The 22,049-nt window shown below is 42.8% G+C and overlaps 1 protein-coding gene across 9 annotated transcripts in view; it reads left to right on the top strand.

The window, feature by feature from the left end:
* RBFOX2 (RNA binding fox-1 homolog 2) overlaps window positions 1–22,049 on the top strand; it is a 211,174-nt gene that overhangs the window by 94,126 nt on the left and 94,999 nt on the right. Inside the window, exon 1 of one of the 9 annotated variants that reach the window (XM_066634154.1) lies at window positions 6,079–6,306. The exons of the other annotated variants lie outside the window; for them this stretch is intronic. Within the exon in view, the coding sequence (XP_066490251.1) occupies window positions 6,280–6,306 (27 nt within the window). The 5' untranslated portion in view covers window positions 6,079–6,279. Of the gene's footprint in view, window positions 1–6,078; window positions 6,307–22,049 lie in introns of those variants that run through there. 9 annotated transcript variants of the gene reach the window in all.

Raw genomic sequence — 22,049 nt, 5'->3', positions numbered from 1 at the left:
TTCCATGGAAGAGGGGGAGCTATCAGAGGATCAGCAGGGCTCCTGTCTATGCTCTCCAGAATAATTCCAGTAACTCTTACTTAAGGTCACCAGACTCCTGGAATTTCTTCTGGGGAAGGAGGTTACCACAGGTCCAAAACCTAAGGGTACCAGGTCTGTTTTCCCACAGTTGTTCTGTTATCTTAAAGAAACTCATGGAAAGGTAATGGGTCTCCTCCACCAGAGGCAAGGCTATTTCATAGGTCAACTTCTTCCAAGTTCTACATGCTTTCACCAAGACATGACAAAGCTTAAAGACTCCACTGGTGGTCACGTCTGGGCTCCTGATCCATTGTCCCCACCAACTGTGAGAGATTCCCATGAGATACATGTGAGGCAGTTTAGCATAGGGTCTTTGAGGCCGCTTCAGCTATCCTGCAGGCCACTGTGACCAGTTCCCTCTTCTCCAAGGCCATATTCCTCTGGTCTCAGAAACTGGCAGTGGCATATGCAGGCATACCCAAAGATGAGTGGAAGATCTCTCTTTCGTCTGCCTCCCTGGCAGACGTATCCATGGACCATACAATTTACAGACAGGGCTATGACTTAAGAGGTGGTGTTGTGTCACAACTCATGGCTGAAGCATTTGGATGTGGATCCGATCTCCCAAGTGCACCTGTTGTGTGTACTCTGGTGGAGACAATGATAAGAATGCCCTGGTCACTACAAGGGGACTGACATTCAAAGAGTCACCTTTCCTTTTAGAATGCCAGCGATAGATCCAGATGCACCAGACAGGGAGGATCAAGTCTAGATGGCAACCCTCCAAATCTCTCTCTTGCCTTATAAGAAGGAAGCTGGTACATAAACATTGTAGTTTTAGCTGGATCCTTTGTTACTGACTGGCAGCATGGATCCTTTGGATACAGAAAAACAAGTCATCTGAGCTGCTCTGCCTGCAAAGTACCTATACTTTAGAGAATTTAGAAGCTATGCCACGCTCCCAATTTCATGTTTGTTTTTTAAATAACTTTTCTATCCAGGCTTATTGTCTATGGCCACTGCAGCTTATAACAAATAGATAAAACAATAAAAATAAAAGCAGGGGCAATAAAATACCAAGAAAGTAGCACACAGAAAGTAGCACACAGAACCAGCAAGTAAAAACCAATTAATACATCATTAAGCAGCAGCAGGCAAATAAAAATGTCCATGATTGTAACCATTAAAATTATGAGAGGAAAGCCTTCATTTGGTACTTAAGAGGCTATAAGGAAGTGCCAGACACATTGGTCTATGGAAGGAGTTCTGGTACTTTACTAAGAATGAGGGGATATGCTTCTTTTGCATGGCTCCAGCTTCGAATCTAGATACTTACACTTGGCCTTTGTATCTTCTCTTTTCATAGTAAAATGTGTAAGTTGGATTAAAATAGGTCCAAGTGTAGTAATTGTGGATTGGATCTTTATTGCTTCATATGAAACATTAAAGCAAAAGTTTGGACACAGTAGTATGTGCTGTTTGACAACAAACATATAATCACATGTTGGCATCAAAGGATAGGACTTTGAACTGGTCATATGTTGGTTATGATTTGATTTTTGCTGTCTAAACCTGAAACTACTTTTGGGTTGGTGGGAGTTAGATACCTTTTGGAGGGGCTCTCAGATCTATCATATCAATAGGAGTAAGCCTTATGCTATGAATTTGTGTCTTAAACTTTATGAGAATTTCAGTGAATGGCCCCTTTCACTGAAAATCCAATTTCTCTCTCTCTCTCTCTCTGTGTCCGTCCGTCCGTCCGTCCTGGAGTTTCTCCAGGGAAGGAGGTGGCCACAGGCCCGAAACCCAAGGGCTCTCTCTGTGTAATGTCTCCCAGGTTGGTCAGCGTGAAATCTCAAATGACCTTAATAAATGGGCTGCTTTCACTCTAAGCACACAAGGACAATCAACATGTTTAATATTACCCCAGAAGTCATGAACTTCCCATGGCTAAGTGAGTATGGCTCACTTACAGGGGGTGGGGTGGGTGGGGAGAGTTTCTCTCCTCTTTACATTAGCCAAACAAAAAGTCCAACATTGTGCTTAAAAATTGCAATTACTGATGGAAGATTTAACCTTCCCCATTTATGAGTACCACACCTGCAGCTCAGTTCATCGCTAGAGCATATATTGCATGTTGAAAGGGCCAAGTACAGTCCTTACTATCTTCAGTTAAAAGGATCTTGGGTCACAGGATTAGAATAGACTTCTGCCTTTCCTGAAGAGCTACTGCAAGTCAAAACAGAGAATAGAGAAATAGTGTAAGGCAGCTTCTTTTTTTTTTCTTGTGTGAAAAATAGTGGTATTGGGGGTGGGGGTGTCAAGTCTGGCCAGCCACTGGCTTGGCCAACCCTGAATCCTCCATGTCAGTGGTAGCATCCACCTTATCAGGAGATGGGTGCCATTATGTACAGGGCTTTGATCCAGGACCATCAGCAACTTCTTGTTAGGTTTGATAGTGTTGAAAAATGTCTATATCATAAGATTGAAATGGGAAAGTTAGTGTGCTTAGGGGAAAAAAAAAGCAAAGCCAGTGATATAGTGTAGTGCCTTTCCATGCTCAAATTACAAAGTAAACGTTGAGGGGACTTCAATGGTCCACAAGCCCCATCCCCTGATTTCCCTTTACTTTTCTTGTAACTTCTCTCTTCCCCCTCCACTGTGTTTAGAAAGCTGTCATGAAAGGTAAGGGCCCTCGGCATTTTTTAAATTTGTGAGCTTTTGGTCTTTTTTTTACTCCTGCTGCATTTTGAATGTGTGTCTTTCTGGGCTGGCATATAAAATTTGCTTTCGCCTTGTTTGCTTTTTACTTGTGAATTGTCTAGTGGAGTGCTAAAAGCTACCATAGATTTATGTATTTTGACAGAATAAGCACAAAAGTCAGACTGCCTGTTCAGATGCACACTTTTCTTCAGGATATATGCTATTCATCTTTTGAACAGATGACAACAGGGATGCTATGTATTGTTCTCATAAACAAATATTCATAGAGATAATTTGAATTTGAGTTCCCATTATGTGGTATGTGAATCATATCACCCTTGTAGAAATGGCCCTGTGGTCTTTCTCCCAGAGTGGTGTCTAACTAACGTTTACATGGTGCAGCTCTATTATGCCATGGTTTGCCATGGTTATCGATGACTTCATTATAGTCAGATTGGAATCTGTATATAGATATAGTCAGCCTACGGAATCACGTTTTAGCATTGCTCTCGAATTGGTGCATCATCTGGCTATGCTTATTTCGTTCGACAGTGGACAGGAGAAAAGTCTAGTTTACAGACCTTTATATACTTAATGTATGTAGCACAATCAATATATGTAGTGTTTTCCCATCTGAATAGTAACTGAGCTGGCACCCATTTTGTCTTCAAGACTGGACAGGACTGGGTACCCTTGGGACAGTAGGTTATATGGTACTTCATAGAATAAAAGAGATGGGCCCCTGCTTTGAAGAGCTTAGAATATAAATAAAAAATCTGTCTTCAGTAATAATCGTGGATGTATATTCAGGCCCCTGCTAAGTGGGCAAAGAGGCACATTTTAAAGTGGTGAAACTTATATTTAGAAGTGGGAGAGCAGCTGTCCCTGGATTCATTCCAGTGCAGTGGCTATTGCTGAAGAGCACTATCAAAATGATTAGTGGACTGGAGCACCTTCCTTATAAGGAAAGACTTACAACGTTTGGGGCTCTTCAGTCTAGGAAGAAGGTACCTGATGGGGGACATGATTGAGGCACATAAAATTATGGATGGGATAGAGGTAAGTTCTTTTTCCTCTCTCACAACACCAGATCCAAGAATCATTGAGTAAAATTGAGTGGCAAGAGAGTTAAAACAAAGGAAATATTTCTTTACTCAGTGAGTAATTAATCTGTGGAACTCCTTGCCCCAGGATGTTGTAATGGCACCTGAATGCCTAGATGCATCTAGATGCCTCAAGAGGGTCTGATAGGCTTATCCAGGATATCCGGATAGATTTATGGAGGATCACAGGTTACAAGCCATGATAACTGTATGCAGCCTCTGGGTTTAGAGGTAACCTGTCTCTGAATGCCCAATGCAAGGAAGTTGCAAGAGGATATAATACCTTGTTGCCTTGTGTGTTCCCAGAGGTATCTGGTGGGTTACATTGAGATACAGGAAGCTGGATCTTAGGCTTTTGAGATCTAGTGATAATGTAGCATAGTCTGATATTCTGCAGTGGATGAAAAGGAATTTTTTTCTTCCTTCTTGCAAAAAGGTATTTTTGATGGGGCTCCTGATGTGAGACTATTGTCTTTGTGATCTTTTTCTCTTTAATATGTATTTTGCCCATGTTAAACACCAGCCAAGTCACTAGGATAATTTTGCTGTAATACTGTCATTTTGCTGTGTGGCCAACTATTTCAGTAGTTAGTGATAGCAAATAAAGGCAGAGCAGGGGGAGTGCACAAGTTGTGCTGTTTTTGAATTCTGTTGAGGCTGGGCTGTAGCTCAGTGATAGAGTAGCTGCTTTGGATGCAGAAGATCTCTGGTTCAGTCCCTGGCATTTCCTGAGGCTCTGTAAAGCTAACATCAGTCAGTAGACAATGGAGAGCCCAATGGTCTAACACAGTGGTTCTCAAACTTTTAGTACCAGTACTCCTTCCACTTTTTAGAAGGGGAATCTGTCGGGACCCATCAGAAGTGATGTCATGACCGAAAGTGACATCATCAAACAGGAAAGTTTTTAACAATCCTAGACTGCAGTCCTACCCACACTTACCCAGAAGTCCCATTGACTATCATTGTTAAAAGCATATACATAGTAGCCTGTTAAAGTACTGATCTGTACCATTTTCCCAAATGCAGTCACATTCCATGGTAGCATCAAGTCTAACAGATTAAAAATAAAATACTTTTATGAAATGAATGGGGACCAACCTGAAATGGGCTCATGACCCATATTTTGAGAAACAGTACTCAACATAAGGCAATTTCATATGTTGCCAGAGGGTATATTTTTTCTGATAAGGGGATGCTAGGGCATTAGAGATTTAAGGCTATAGGTGGACATTTAATTATTTCCCCCCTGTAGACACAGGGCACTGGGTCATTCAGTTTGGAGAGCAGAAGCATCAAACTAAACCAGTATGAACCAGAACCACAACAAAACCAAAGGAGAATCTCTTTTGAGGCATCAGATGCCCTTTGGCTCATTTCACGCTGTAAATGCCCCTCTTGCCAAATTCCCCTTTCCCAGTTATTCTTGGGTTGGGAAGCTCAGTCCCTGGGGGGGTGGGTAAGATGGAGTAGAAACAAACCGACCCCAAAGAGTCAGGGTTAGGGCGGTGGCGTAGCTGGAGGGGGGCGGAGCAGCCAGTGTAGCAGGGAGGCTCAGCGGCGGGCAAGCGGCCCCTCCCTTCGGAGCCATTCTCAGCGGGGGGAGCAAAATGGAGCCGTACGGGAATGGTCCCCCCGCTGGGAATGGCTCCGAAGGGAGAGGCCGCTTGCCCGCCGTGCTGAGCCTCCCTGCCACACTGGTTGCTTGGCCCCCCTCCAGCTACGCCACCGGGTTAGGGGACAGTGCTTAGACATTGCAATGGCACGAGGGCCTTCCTCCTCCCTGGGGTCGTGCTGCAGTTTACAAGAGGCTGACTGTGTCCCTGGGTGGGGGCCTCGCTGCCCCTCGGAAGCCAATGGAGATGACATTGAGGGTACGCCTTTTGTGTCGGAAGAGTTCGAGCTGCCATGTGCGGGCGTGCCTGGCAAGCCCGAAGGGCTCGCAGTCCTTTTGTTCGAGGAGGCGCGTGCTGCCTGCAGCCTTTGGATCGGAGCGAGGCTGCGGGCTGCGCACGCCCACCCCCAGTCCCGGGCAGGCGCTTGCCGCCTGCGCGCACAGCCCGGGAAGAGGGATGCCAGCGCTCTCCCAGAGGCCCCTCTGCTCTGCCTGTCTCCGAACTGGCTCTGCAAGCGGCGGCGGGGGGAGGAGGAGGCGGGCCCTGGCTCTGATTAATTACCTTAGGCATTCGGGGGTGGGCCTTCCATCAGCCATCTGGCTGAGATATGGGAGGGAGCTGCAGAGCGGGAGGGCGGGGGAGAGGAAGAGCGAAGAAAGGAAGGAGCACGAGAGAAGAAAGGGAGGAGAAGCAGCATCCCGGGGAACCCCCTCTCCCTCCCTCTCCCTCTCCGGGAGTCGCTGGGTGAGAGAGAGGCGGCCGGGCGAGGAGGTCCTGCGCAGCCCCACCTGGCGGAAGGGCTTTTCTCCCCCCTCTCCACCACTCGCCTGCCCGGGTTTATGGAGAAAAAGAAAATGGTCACTCAGGTAAGGCTGTGCGGGGCTGCGGCTGCGCGCCTGCCTCCTTCCCTCTCTCCTCCAGAGCAACTCTGAGCAGGGAGCGCCGGGAGCCTCTTGCAGCGGTTTCGCCTGCTGCAAAAAACAAAAAGGCGCCTGGCTGGCGTTGAATGTCGCTCCAGGCTGCGGGGAGATGGCTGTGCGTGGAGGGTGTCTGCGCAGCGATCCCTCCTCGCCCTGCTCCATGGCAAATTCCTGTTTCCTGTGCTGTGCAGCTGCAGCTCAGGAAAGACCCTGTGGGGATTTGTCTACCTCTTTGTCTTGGTGTGGAGGGGGAGGGACTGCGGAGGTGCGGAGGGCTTGCCACCAAATTGCAATGGCACGAGGGCCTTCCTCCTCCCTGGGGTCGTGCTGCAGTTTCCAAGAGGCTGCTAAAGGATGGAATTCGCTCAGATTTGTAGCGTTTTCGAGGTGGCATTCCTTCTCTTTCCTGAACCACTGATGCTGGCTTTGGGGATTCTTGTTCATTTATTTGTGCAGTGTAGTCCTTTAGATTTCTTCGAGGAATAGCTAACGGTGGTCTTCCTTAGATTATTTGTGGGAGGGGGTAGTGGGTTTTTTTTTTTTAGGATCCCTGCATTGTGTTCCACAAATCCACGTTCTAAAATCCCTCTCTGCATAGCAATGGTGCATGGGGGGAGGCATCCTTAGGTCTCCTTGCAGGTTCAGCTGAATCTGCATTTTAATGACTTGTCTGGGACAAACAAAGGTAAACATGCACACAGGGAGACACACACAATTTTTTTCTTAGGTGCCTGGTCTGATCTGAATGGTCTCCCAAGCTGTGAGCTCTGCTAGTATACAGACACGGGAAAGCAGCTACTTATCCTTTTCCAAGGAAACCATGTTTCCACTGAATGTCAGTGATGTTTTATCAACGAATTTGTCCTGTGTTAAGGAGCAGTCCCTTTTCCTGCCCTGCAAGGGATGTTGTTTGATGCGGTTTCTTTTCTGGGGCCCTTGTTTTGGGGGTGTTTTTTAGTTTGGAAACCTCTTCGTGGAAATAAGAAGGTAGAGGAGAAAGAGAAGAATGGTGTGCATATGTGTAAACATGGGAGATAAGGAAGTGGCATAATAAGAACTGGACTTCTTAGCTGTTAATAGTTATATAATGCCCTGCAATGCCATGCAGAGATGGATGGGTTGAGGGTCGTATTTCCAAGGCAAGACCTTGAGAAACTTTATTATTAACGGAATTTGATATACTGTATTCTTTGGAGATCTACATTATTTCACATATTACTTCACAGTATTACCCATATACATCACTCTTATTTTTAAGAAATCTTCATTTGTTAGACTTTGAGATCATGCATCCCTGACTTCGCTGGACACTGTATTCCAGATTAGTGACTAAGAGGGAGACTCCTACAAGTAGTGCTATCAGCTTGACTACTTCAGTCAGTAGACTTGTGTTGGTTTTAGGTGGCTCAAAAGCGGAATGGTCTGTGTCCGTAGATGGGCATGGTACAGAATTCTGCTGCCTGTTTTCCTCAAATCTAAAATTTTTTATCTTTTTGTCTGGCATATTTGTTGAGACAATCTTCTGAAATGTTCTCTGTCATCTAAATTGTTTTAACAGTGCTTCTGCAGTGAGCTTTCTTGTTTAATGTACTTCAGGTGCTTGTATTATAAGCTTGTTAGGTGTACATAAACTCGTGTGTGCTTTACTTAATGCATATGTATCATGTACAGTTCCACACTGGGATAGCTGTTTTCCTATTAATGAACTCTGTGGGTAGTATGTAAAAGTGCGCAGGAAACCCTGAAGTCAAGACATTCATACGTTGAAGCCTGACAATAAATTCTTATTGTGTTCGAAGAAAGTGAAATACCTGTAAAGAAGGTTAGAGGTTCCACAAACCTAAGATGAAGAAAATGTTTCTTGCCTGTCCCTAAAAACTATTAGGCAACAACAAGAAAAAATAGCCAATAGCCTAATTCTAGTTGACCTTGGCACATGACCCTGATCTCAGTGTGTGTAATTTCCACTTCGAGTTTTGAGTGTGTATGCCACAATTAATGTATGTGGAAATCCCAGTAAACACAACAGCTATCTGAAATTCCATCTTAAATGAGTAATGCATTGATTGAGTTAATATGTCTGCCTCTTAGGGAGAATATTGGGCTTGTTTGGGCTAATTCTTAACTCCCTAAAAGACATAGTAGTATTACGTGGTGTAGAAAAGTGGATAAAATACAGCTCTGTAGTCATTAGTGTTGTGTTTCTTAGCAGAACTGGTGATCAGAAGTTGCTTCAGTGGGGTTTTATGCTGTTTTGAAAAGTAACTGTTTTATAATTCTCTTAAATGCCTAAATCACCAAGGCCTAACATACACAACCATTTTTGGTTCATACTATACTGACTTCTTTCATAGCATGTTTACATGAGCAAATATCACAGGAGCAATAAGTACTGTGGTGAATGAGAGAATGCTTCTGTGTCTGAAAAAGTTTGCACCATTTGATCCATTTGTGGTAAGAGAATAAGACAATAATACGGTATTATTGTACATTATTGTACAGACCTGTACACACAATACTGTACAGACCTACAGTACTGTGCTGCTGCTGATATATATTCCAATAAAGTAGCATGTCTGCAACTAGTGTCTTGAATTGGAAACCAGTTGAATCCTGAATATAGTAAGTGTTACTTGCACACCTTGTACAAAGTTAAAGATTCTTCATTCTCTCTGTGGATGTGTATGGAAGGGAGACGCAATCTTCATACTTTTCAGTTCACTTGTGTGGACTTTTTAGTCATGTGTGAGATTGAAGAGGAAGAAGAAAGCATTATTGAATCTCCCACTCACCGTCTAGTTTGTTTCATTCATACTGTCTTTAGAGAAATGTATTCTAATATATACTGAAGTGCCATTAAAATGGATGTAGTGAGATTGTGAGTACTAAAATATTTGATGAGTGATATCTTTTTAGGACCAGGAACCCAAAAATTCAAGTTGTGTGAAACTGCCAGCATTTTAGAGGACAGTTCGTTGATTTGATCCCTTTGGGCGTAATTCAGGGAAAAGAAGTTTGCACCCACTCCTGTTTGACAAGTGCTAGATGCAGATGAAATGGAAAGTGAATTTTGTGTGTGTGTGTGTGTGTGTGTGTGTGTGTGTGTGTGTGTGTGAGAGAGAGAGAGAGAGAGAGAGAGATGTTAGCGTTCCCCTCCCATTTTTGCTATGTTGTAAAATTGCTAGCTTCTGGAGAACAAAAAACCCTCCCTTTCTTGGACAGCCCAGTGCCTTGCTGGCGTTTTCTTTGGTATCTGTTTCCAATTAGAGCTGAGAATGGGGGAAGGTATAGAGAGAGCTTCCAGGAGAATGGAAAAGAGTGTGCTGCCGCTTTAAGCTGCTCAGCAAGCCCATGTGGCAGTAGCGTTCTGGAGTGTGTTCCTGTGCAATGAATCACCCATTCCATTGTCTCCTTTCCCTCCCCTCCTGCTTGGAGGAATGGAGCCTTTCACCTGGGCTGCTGTCTGCTTATAGTTCCTACTCTTAGAGGGAGGGGTTGTTTGCTGTAATTAAAAAGAGGCTGAGGAAATTTGCTCCTTTTAAAGAAATTCTTTGTAGACTGTACCTTAGATTGGGGAGTGGCACTTCTGCTTTTTCTGGTGGGAGATAGTTAGTAGCAATTGCAGGAGGATGGGATGGCTGGCATACCCTTTTGAAGTTCAGAATCTCCTTGAAGGATTGTTAGTCTCCATTTTGTGAGCCCTCCAAAGTGATTTGACTCCATACTGTCAGCATCCCCCCCTGCTCTCCACCCCCATTCTCTCAGGGGTTCCAACCAGTACCGTTTATGTTGGCATGGGCTTGACTCCACTGCACTGTGCCCAGAACTTGGAGAGGTGTTGGCTTTATGGCTTTTAGTCTTGCGTTCTCTTTTTTGTAAAAATGAACCAGCAGCTGCTTCATATTTTCCAATGATTTTTTTCCTTCTCTTTCCCCTCCATTATAACCCATTCCTTGCCAGGCCCCACGCCAGCCTGTGACAAACAACTGTAGCCAGACATTGCAATCTCAGTCTGCTTTTTATAAAAGCATGAATGCAGGAGTTCCTTAAATGGAGATTTGATTTAAATCTGAGCAGTGTTCTGCTTGGCAGTGTTCTGACTCATTAGAAGCTGTGTGCACTTACCATCCCCCTCCTGCCCATCTTTTCTCTTGCCCGTATCTATTTTCTGATCTCACCCCTACAGTAACAGTCAGACCAGATAAATGCATCTTTTTAACCTTATAATGGGATTACTGCAGGTGCTGTGCCATATGTAGATTGTGGGGCAGTTTCAACAGTGATGGTTGCTTTGTACGAACTAAAAATAAATATTGCATTCTATTATATGAAATTATCTTCTTTGTTTATAATCTGAACAGTCACTTCGAGGACAGCTGGTCCTCCTCTCCACCCAATATGCTGCAAGATAACTTTCACTCTTTGCCTCCCTATGCCCTCTAAGCACAATGTATTATGGGTTCCTTTTTACTCTTCGAAGCACTCCCCTTTATATCTGCAGGCATTCTCAAGCTTTCCCCCTTATAATTCACGATCGTTGTAATATGCATTTAAAAAGATCTTTCCTGATGAAGTTTCATTTTCCTTTCTACAGTACAAAATACACATTCATCTGTTTTCTTTTGCAAAGATTACCCTTGATAAATAGTTCTATTATCCAAGTTTGTGACCTTCAATTGTCTTGGCAGGGGTTTCTGTTACCTGATAAATGGTGTATAGCGCGTGGCATGTATTGTTTTGAGCTATTTGGGTTTATATATTCCATGTCCTACAGGCTTCCCTGGCATAATGCTCATTGACACGCACACCCCTCCCTGCCTTTTTTGTGTCATACTAGTTTATCTTAATGATTGTAGAATCCAGTGACCTAGTCTATTAGGCATATTTTGATATGATGGATTGTAGATCAGTGCAGACAATTGAGTTAAATGAAGTTCAAGCAATTCAAGCAACACAATTATAGCAATCTGCGTGTGAAGTGTACATGGAAATCTTTTTATTTATTACTTTTATAGCTTGCCTTTCTCCAATCATGAAATTCAAGGCTGCATTCATGGAATTTCCAGATCCATTCAGGAACTATTCAAACTGAGGTGTACTTAGTTTTCTGACCATATTTCACTCTAGTGCAACTCAGAAAAATTGTAGCCTTCAAATAGTTTTGTAAAAGTTGTAACTTCGTATGCGTTGCTCCTGGGTGTAGACTTGTGGTTTCTTCCTGAAGCATAGGAATATGTTAACACTTTCTAAATGTAGCTTGAGGAAAACTACTAAAGGATTATCTGGACAGGTTGGAGCATCATCAGAATTTTTCTTTTTGCTCTGGCTTCCTCAGGGCTAAAAACTGCTTGGAAGCATAGGACAGATTGTTCCAGGCACTCTTTTAGCAGCCTCAGGAAGTCAGAAGCTGCTTTTTAATTATTCTGAGCAGGGAAGTTGTATAAAGAAGAATCTGATACAGCAGAGCCATTTGCTCAAATCCATATCCTAGGAATAAGTCACAGCAATTTAATACATTTCTAGTTGGGAGATAAGGTGGCTTAGAAGATAGACCCTGGGACTGGGAATTGGTAGATCAGGGTTCTATTTCTGTCTCTCTTACTGGAAAGTATGTAGTGATCATTAGATTAACAGTGTTGCAAAAATGCAAAGTATTAGTTCAATATTACTTGAAGAAAAGGTCCCAACATGATTTATTAGCTTAATGGACTATGGAGAGTTGGCCAGAGTCATTTACAGATAAGGGTACATTGATGGCTCCCTGTGGAAATGCATCTTCTGGCTATACTGATAAAAGCATGAGTTCTTCATGATGGCTGAGATTACAGAGAATTAATGCTGTGCATCTTCTAATTGGAAAGCCTGACCTGCTTGTGAGAGAAAAAGTCAGAGGCCTGATACCTGTGTGGGCATTTCAGGTTAACTGGGAGCTGATTTCTCTTTGTTTCCTTCTTCCGTTCCAGCTTCTGTACTTTTTTGCCATTGCCTCCCGTGAAAAGGGCTATAAATATATATTCTGAGCTTCCAAAAAACCGATCAAAGTCTTTATGCCCAGGTCCCCAATTGTATTCCATGTGAAATTGAGTTCTGCAAACTGAATGCAACACAAAATAAAAAATAATTTAGGGTACTGAAGATTCACTTCCAGCTAGAGAAAAAAAACCTTTCCCCAGCTTTTGAGCTTTGGCCACAGATGCTGAATTCAGTGTTCCATCTTCATTATTAAACAGAATATATCTAGAATCTCAGTGTATGCATAAACCACCTTGTTCCTGAAAAACACATTAATGCAAATTTGTCAAGCAATAAATCTTTCTGTTCCCTATACATGTTTAGTTTCAAAACCCATTCCTTCCTGAGTTGTCATTGTCTTTTCGGCATCTTCTGCTACTTGTTAACTCTGCCCTCAGTGCTGGTCCATCTGTGCAGCCATGTGGGATGCTTTTCACCCTGAGTTTACTGCCGCCACGCCCCTCCAAGCTATACTGAATTGCTTTGCATTCACTTGGGCATGGAAGTAAATAATTCCCCTACTTGCTATGTTTCTCTCATGTTATGGTGAAACCCAGAAGTGCAGGACTTCCTGTTTCATTTACAAGGACAGCGATAAGTCCCACAATTCCAGGTTTCGTGTCAGCACACAAGAAGCATAGTAAGAGTTTATGGTTTTTTTAGTGCAGAGGTGGCAGATCTGAGATGATGAGGCAGAGTTCCCAGGTGACACCACCCCTGCCTACCCCACTCCATTTTCATGGCTACCCTAGTGTCCTTTGCTAGGTGATTTTAAATAAACCTTGCTGACCTTTGTGATGTAAGACAGAGTCATTAGGCAGACAATCCATCAATCATTTGCTCTCTAGGTGCTTAGAAAGGCTTCACTCCAAGGCACCAACCCCTCCCTTCACCCACCCTCCCTTCACCCAGAGTGTAGCACTGGAAAAGAATTCATAATGATTATCTTTCTTTCACATGCCTAGGGAAAAGGGAGGGGTTGCTTGCCTTGGAGTGAAGCTGTTCTAAGTGTTCAAAGAGAATGATTGATGGCTTGTCAGCCGGCTGCCCTCTCACCCTAAGGAGGCTATTGTTAAATGACTTCTCCCCTTTAATTTAAAGGGCCTTTCTCACCTTGTTAAGATAAAACCTAACACCAACAGTGTTCCCCAAATGGTTCCAGAACACACGAATTGGAAAGGTTTTAGAAAGCCATCTTCAAGATTCATTTAGACTTGCTTCTCTGAATGATCTGTCTGTGGAATAAGGAAGATAAAGGCAATAAAGTGCCTGTCTGTCTGTAGCCCCCTCCCCCATGTTTATCTTTCTGCAGTAGTCCTGAAATTATCAAATTATTGTATATTGAAGTGCTGAGTGATGCAAGGTATTTGGTAAAATTTTATTTAGTTGGCAACCTTCAGTCTCGAAAGACTATGGTATCGTGCTCTGAAAGGTGGTTCTGGAACAGCATCTAGTGTGGCTGAAAAGGCCGATTCGGGAGTGACAATCCCTTTCTTTCACTTCCCACAGTAGGTGGGATGATGGATTTCAGCAGAGTATTTCTGACCGCAAAGCCAACACCATGTTCCCTGGTTTCGTTTGGTGGTTTTCCCTGCCAGAAGAATGAGAAATTTCGCTCCTTGACAGATCCGGAATCTGGCAGCCTTGTCTCTTGAAGGGCGACGATGTCCGTCTGCAGTCTGCTCAGCTCCATGTCGATGACAGCTGTTTTGCGTGCATCATCTATTGCTTGCAGGTCATCAGAGAAGCCAGGTGTCATTGTCCTTACGTTCCAGGTGCCCAGCTTTAGGGCAGGAGTTTTCTGTTTTCTATTGCATGGTGCAGAGTTGTCGATCCGCTTGTCGGTTTTCACCCTAAACCCCACGCACCCCGTGAGGTTAACGGACCGTGGCGAGGCAACACCTTACTGGCTGGGGACTGCCCAGCTTAAGGCGGGCGGTAGCTGCCCAATGAGATGCAATGATCTCTCCCACCGTCGGAAGCAGCCCCTGGCATCATGCCCTACGCCAATCGAGCAAAGACTTATAACCGGTAACTGCTGCTTCCCGTGTTGTGCCGACGCCGTATGGCGAAGTTGGAGTGTCCTCTCCAGTGCGCGAAGCCTGGGTAAAGAAGGTATGGAGGATAGGCTGTTACCCATGCAGCAAATCCCCCCTCTCCACGTCGCTGGAATGATCCAATGGAAAGGCAGAAACCAATACGGTTGGTTCCAGCGGCGTCGCAGGAGTTGCCAGAACGTGACTGTGTTCAGCCATGAACTGCCTCAGGGACTCCGGCTCCTGATTTTGCCTCGAGGTTGACTCCTGAAGCCTTTTCCACAACTGGATGTAGCCACAAGGCAGTGGAGGTTTGGAATCAGAGTTTTCCTTCTCTTAGATGGTAAAATGGTACCAATCTCTTAGATTGGTAAAATGGGCTGGAAGCAATACAGTGTGTGTGTTTTGCCTGTAGATACAGAAGTGTATTAGACTTTTGTAAAATTCAGGCCCAATGCAGATATAATACAACTTGGGTGTGGATCCAAAATTACTTTTATTCCAGTATGGATTATATATTTATCTTACCAAAAAGTAAAGAGACTTGGGACCATGAGTATCTGGTTGCCAGCAATTGCTAAGAAATGCTCAATGATTAACGTAAGAGGGAGAAAGTGCTAGATGAAATCCTAAGGGATAGAGATGTCATATTGCTAAGGAAACATGGGCTACCTTACCCATTGAGTTTGAAGGGTTCTCCGTAACATCTCTCCCAGCGCGGAAGAGCGCAGCAAAAGGTCGTCCTGCCAGCGGACTCGCCATATTAGTGAAACCAGTTTTTAAGCATGAGTTGTTGTTTATGGCCGATAGCTATTGTAAAATCCAGGCAATTAAGCTGAGGTTGTCACACCAAAGCCTTATGGTTATAAATGTGTACATGCCACCTGTCAACGACAAAGCGGCAACCGAAAAGCAATGGGTATATTTTAGTGGCATATTTAATGAATTGATTGGCAAATTTCCTTCTCTCAAACCAATAATTTCTGCGGATTTTAATTCCAGGGTGGGACACAGTAACGACATCTTCCATCACATCTTAGATCTGCCTATTGGTATGACCTTACCAGAGCTCTGTCTCTTTGAAAGGCAGTCGAAAGAGAACAATTAATGCGGCTGGGCTTCTTTTGGCTAAATTCTGTATTACCAATGGCCTGACTTGGTTAAATGGCCTAGATTATCTGGGGGACAAAGGAGAGTATACCCATATCTCAACCAGAGGTATGAGTGTTATTGACTACATTCTGGTTCCCTTTTATTTTCTCCCACAGATAGTGAATTTTAGAGTTGGATACCCACAGTCTAGTGACCATTTAGGCTTAATATGTGATTTGGCCTACTCCTCAGATTGCCACCACAATTCCCACTTTCAGGTGGAGGACGGTCACCCTGACATAATTAAAAGAATTAAATGGGATGCAGCCACTAAAGAGTGCTTTCGTGCACTACTACAAACCGAGGACATGTTCCAGTTGTCTACTTTAGATCCAGATAACCAACTAGGGATTGTGACCTTATTCGAGGTTTTAATATCAACTCTCCAGAACAAACTGGGCCGGATATCTCCACCTCAAAAAACAGAGGGCGGGAGAAAGAATTTTGCCAAGCTTGAGCAGATTTGCTTGACACTGAAGTTCGCTGTACGCAATGCTTACAATAAATTTCGAGAAACTAATAGTAGATTAAATTTACTACAATATTTTAAGCTGTCTGCCCAACTCAAAGAAGCTATCAAAACTTCATTGCACCGCAATGCAACAGCGAGATGGTCATGTAAATCTGTGAGATCTAAAAACGTCAAGATTTTTTGGCAAATTATATCAGGCTGTTTCTATAAAAACTCATTTGGTTTCACAGCAATTCCAGCTAAAATGTGGGAAGCACATTTTAAATCCATCTTCTTTGATGAAACTAAACCTATCTCCATTGTTAATATGCCACTCCCGCTAGATCTACCTGATTGGCCTGCAGTCTCAGTGGATGAAGCTCTTTAATCATTAATCAGTTAAAGCTGGGTAAAGCAGCAGGACCAGACTCAATTCCTCCTGATATTTATAAAGAAGCACCAGAGTGGTGGGCCCCAATAATTGCAGAACTTTTCACTAGAATTGATAAATTTGGGGTACTTCCGGACACTTGGACTAGATCTATCTTGGTTCCCATCTTCAAAAAAGGGGATAAAAAACTGCCCCCCAGCTACAGGCCAATCAGCCTTTTAGACCTGGCAGGGAAAATGTACGCCTCCCATTTACTTAAGAAACTTTCTGTCTGGATTTCGGACCATAACATCATAGGCCCAGAGCAAGCGGGTTTTAGGCCAAATAAGTCTGCAATTGATCAGTGTGTGGTACTATCCCACCTAATCTCCAAATAAAGGACTCAAAATAAATCCTGACTATATGTGGCTTTTTTAGATTTAAAGTCGACCTTTGATTCCATAGATAGAGATAGACTCTGGGATAAACTTGAGAAGATGGGAGTGGACAAAAGGCTATTAATATTAATTCGTGCCCTTCATTTAAACACCTCATGCCAAGTGAAATTATCTCCGAGGGGCGGTCTCTCAGCCCCAATTCCAATCAACAAGGGGGTCAAGCAGGGGTGCGTTCTTGCTCCCACACTGTTCAATCTCTTCATTAATGATCTGGCTCCCTATCTAGCAAACTTTGACACGCATTCCCCCAAATTAGGTTCAGTGGATATCCCTCTTCTTTTCTATGCTGATGACATGGCCCTGATATCCCGAACTAAAATAGGATTAAGGAGACTGGTTAACGCCTGCATAGAATATTTTACCAACAACGCCCTCCAGCTAAACTATGAAAAGTCCAAGATTGTGGTGTTTGGGCACTCTTGGAAACCACAGTCCTGGCTTTTCAATGGTAAATCAATACAACAAGTCAAGGAATTTCAGTATCTTGGTCTCCGGTTTCACTACCGGCTTTTCTGGTCTTCCCATTGTCTTACAGTAATCAACTCATCCAAACTAGCTGTTCAGGCTATTACTCGTTTTTTCTTCTCTTGGGGTAACTCATTCATTCCAGCTGCTCTCCAGGCTTTTAATGCCAAAGTTACACCTCAAATTTTGTATGGCATTCCTGTTTGGATGCCAGCATTAAATGACTCGATTGAAAAGATCCATTCTAATTTTCTATACAAGATCTTAGGTGTACCGCATTGTGTTCCCTTTGCAGCACTTTGCCTGGAGACAGGCCAATATAGGCTGGAGTTTCTAGCTTGGTCCAGTTTCTTAAAATACTGGGCCAAAGTGTGCTTCAGGGCTGACCAAAACCCATTGTTAAAGGGGTTATTGACTGACTCGCTGTTGTCTCCTTGCTTAGCTCTATTCAATAAGAAAATTAGACAAATGGGTCTCGAGGAAGATCTACAAGGAGCTGCTACACTTGAGACTTCTATCAGGCTCTTGATAACAAGACTGGTAGACATAGAAAGGCAAGAGATTTTGGCTGCAGCACAAAAAAAAAGTTCGCCCCTAAATTTCCATCTTAACAATACTTTTGGTAAACAACCAAAGTACCTGACCTTCTTAGAGTGCCCCTTTGCAAGGAGGGCTTTTACATTAGCCCCATGCAACCGTGTTGCCTTCTAATGACCTACTTGGTAGGTTTAGAAATGCCCCGAAGGAAGAACGAGTTTGCAGTTGTGGCCTCAGAGAGGTAGACTCTCTTCCACACATTGTTCTGCGTTGTGCTTTTAATCAAGTGCTCAGAGACCAGCATCTCCCCTCGTTGTCAGGAAACAAAAAAGGTCTCTCTGAGATCACCTCTTTACAACTTTTGCTAGCAGGTGAATTCGAATTTGTGACCCTTCCAGTTGCTAAATTTTTACATTTGAGCAACATGAAACGGGCTAAGCTGCTGGTTCTAAGCAACTAGGAGTAACTGTGTAAGCAAATTGTTGTGTTTTAACCCTTATTCTTATCTCTCTTTTAACATATACCTTCATACATAACTGTTTGGAGATATTAGTTGTAAAACTATATGCCTAATAAAGGTTTGTTGTATGTTTGTTTGTTTGTGATTAACGTAAGAACATAAATTGTGAAAAGCAAAGGAATTAATGAAAATTCCTCCATTATCTGAATATGCATTTTATTCCTTTGAACAAACCACAGAGGATTGCAGTGACCTCTGCAGTGATAAGTTCTTCAAGATTAGGTAAGGTATCTTGCCATACAACTAGACATTCAATAATAAACAGTGGAAGGAGATTTAAAAATGTATAATTTGAATGGTTAAATGAATAATTTGTTCTCATTCTTGAAGCTACTTCAAGACCAGGTGACAAAGCATGTGATTGCTCTTGATTATGTTTAAATGTACTAGGGACAGAGAAAAAATGGTGCATTTGAAAATCGCTTGTAATTGTGTGTATGTTTGATATTGCACTTGCAAATAATTTATTTGAAGGTGTGATCAGACCATTTCATTAGGCTTCCTTTGGAAGTAGATCTTTACATTCACCCACTGTGCTAATTTTTTCTTGCTACTTGCCTAATATGGGGTTATGACTAATGCTTCACTGCAGTATATCTCTCAGAAATTGTCCAGTAAATGCTCATGCTCATGAGGAAATGCTCATTCTTTCTACTCAGTGATGCTCCCTGTTCCAGCTGCTGCATGGTATCAAGTCTGCAACCTATTCTGACTCCGCTTCCCCATGTTATTTCAATTCCTGTTTCACTGTTTCACTATGCACTATTCAATAAGCGCTCTCTTCTCTGTTTCACTGCCTGGTGGAACCTTCAGCATATCACCTTCCTCTGTCCCTGACTTCCATAACTCCTGCACTTTTTTTACCTAGCATCCACTTTACTCTGAAAGTTTTCACTATGTGGATTTCTTTGCTGTGTTTGTGCTTCTAGTGCATTATTAACAGGAAAAAAAGTTTCTGAAGGTTGCATTCAGCCACTAAGGCTTAGTGGTCTCTTCAGGAGGTATTCATGCAATACACTTTATATGGGGCCGCCCTTGAAGCCTCAGGAACTGCAACTGGTGCAGAATGCTGCTGCTAACATGAAGCTGTAGGAAAGTGTAGCAACCCCTGGAACTGGGCCTGAAAGCTAACAGGCAGTCAGTGCAACTGCCATGATGACTGCCTGTTAGCTTTCAGGCCCAGTTCCAGGGGTTGCACTTACTTTTCAGAGTTCTTTGTATCCTGGGTCCTCACTTTTAGATGCGATATCTCCTCATATGAGTGTCCAGTGAGTCTTTGCTCTGCAGGTTGAACCCTCTGTAGGTTCCGTCACTATGTGCATTTAAAACGCCAACTGCAAGAAGCAGGGTTGTTACTGTAATGATCTCAAAGGCTGTGGAACTGATGTCCTGAACAGGGCTTGGGCTTCCATTGCCCTCAGACTATGGGTGAAAACCAATTTATTCTGGAAGTTCTTTGATCTTCCAGTTTGTGCAGGTAGTTGCTCATTTTATATGTTTTTGTGTGAGCTGCTTTGAATTGTAAATGGTGGCACATCGTGTTTTATGTCAATAGAACCACAGGGGTTGTTTTCCTTTTTAATCTGGGAAAAGGAGAGTTCAGGCCTTGGTCCCCCTACACTCCCCCTCCCCCAATTGTAGGGAGAACATAGCTGAGTGAAATTTTTCTTGAGCCTAGGATGTCTCTCATCTGTTATCTTCTCCACTTGTAAGTGCTGTTCATAATTCTCTCTCCCCCTGAATCTAGGGAGTGAAGTATGATTGAATAAGTGACCTGATTTGCAGATAGTTATAGTGCGCTGGTTCTCAAACTGTGGGTCAGGACCCACCAGTGGGTTGCAACCCAATTTTTGGTGGGTTTCAAAACTGACAAGCTGATAGCTGACAAGGAAAATGTATTGGCTGACAAAGAAAATGTATTGAGCCCTGTGTAATCTGAAGCAGAGCAGCACATGCACGTTTACTTGTGAATTAGGCAACCATGCATTGGTCCACTCCAAAGGTCGAAGGGAATGCAAGGACATCAGAATGGTCCTGATCTGATGAACATGGAGTTTAATAAACTCTTGAGAGGGTGCCCACTCCCACCATTGTGAAAAAGATAAAAACGGAAGCTTGAGCGACTGAAAGTGAAACTTTTTTTTAAGCCTCAAGAAACTAGGTGGGTCTCCATAAACGGACATTTTAAAAAGTGGGTGCCGATACTAAAAAGTCTAGGAACTACTGTTTCATTAGCAAGATTTTGTTTACAAAGTGAAATGTAGAAATAATGTATTTACACTGAAACTCTGATATCTTTGTTCCCATACTATTCAGTTTGGGTTTTTGTTTGTCTGCAGTATAGTTATTTCTAGGGCTTATAATTCAGTAAATAGGGTTTGTGCTTTTGGAGAACAAAAGAAAAACTCACTGTTGCTATTCAAAATGTCAGGGTCTGGTTAGAACTCTTTAATTCTAGTATCTAGCTAGTGATGAGTGATCAGGTAGCTTCACTGTCCTTTGATACTGGGCAGGGCAGTCCAAATTCCGTAATAAAAGTCAAAAGAAATTAAAATGTGCTATAAAGTCTGTAGAATATTTTTTGAAGTTGATGTTAAGTGCACTTCTGAGTATTCTTGGTTCATATTGGGGTAAACAGTTATAGGAAGCATTGTGTAACTGTGTCTTAGTCACATTGACAAGTAGGTACCATTAAGTGATCTTTTAAATTTTTTTGCATGAGGCTCAAAGTAGTGGTTGATGCCTTTTTTGTTTATATGCCAGTGCTTACATGGCTTTCCTTTCAGGTGGGCTTGAGTGGGAGTTTTTAATTTTTTATCTATTATTATAAAGGACCTTAATATGGCAGAATGGTTGCTATGTGAACATATGCTATTTTACCTAGAATTTCCAAAGCTAGTGAGTTTGTTTCTTTTTGGCATGGGTCAGATCATGTTCTGTATTTTGAGTATATGAAATGGAAGATCTTATTCAGATTTAGAATAATAAATTAAGACAGCAACCCATATGCCAGCAAGAGTTCTTGAATGACTTGGGTTTTCCATGAGCTGCATTTAATGTGTGTATCTACAGAGGGATGGTAATAAAATAAATAAATAAAATGACTTCAGCAATGGTACCATAACAAAACTATGGTCTTCCTTGGGACCATTTTGTGGTGACCTAAATTTTGCCATGATATTCTCTTGATGTTTTTACTTTCTATTTGAATCCTTCCTTCAGGAAGTTCAAAAGTGTGTACATGCAGGCACAGACAGGCGGGTTTAGCTCATTTTTAAGATGGTTCACCAGACTTTGCAGGTTGTTCGGTGTTGTTTCTACAGGTTGAGTCTGTTATTTGCAAGGATTTCATTCCCAGAACTTAAATCTCATTAAAGCAAATCCATTTTAAAAACAACTTCCCTTTGCTAGGCGATTTAAAATCAGCCTTGCTGACCTTTGTGATGTGAGACAATACATTAGTCATTAGTGAATCATTAGGCAGACAATACATCAATCAGTCTCTCTAGGCTCTTAGAAAGGCTTCACTGCAAGACAGTGACTCCTCTCTTCACCCAGAGCCCTGGGAAAGAATTCAAAGTGATTATCTTTCTTTCAAGTGCTCAAGAGGAAGGGAGGGGTGCTTGTCTTGGAGTGAAGCTATTCTAAGTGCCTGGGAGAGAAAATGATTGATGGATTGTCAGCCGTC

The sequence above is a fragment of the Tiliqua scincoides genome, chromosome 7 (assembly GCF_035046505.1).
Source record: "Tiliqua scincoides isolate rTilSci1 chromosome 7, rTilSci1.hap2, whole genome shotgun sequence".
Classification (NCBI taxonomy): Eukaryota; Metazoa; Chordata; class Lepidosauria; order Squamata; family Scincidae; genus Tiliqua; species Tiliqua scincoides.
The sequence above is the reverse complement of the archived record's forward strand: the minus strand, read 5'-3'. Positions and strand labels throughout refer to the sequence as shown.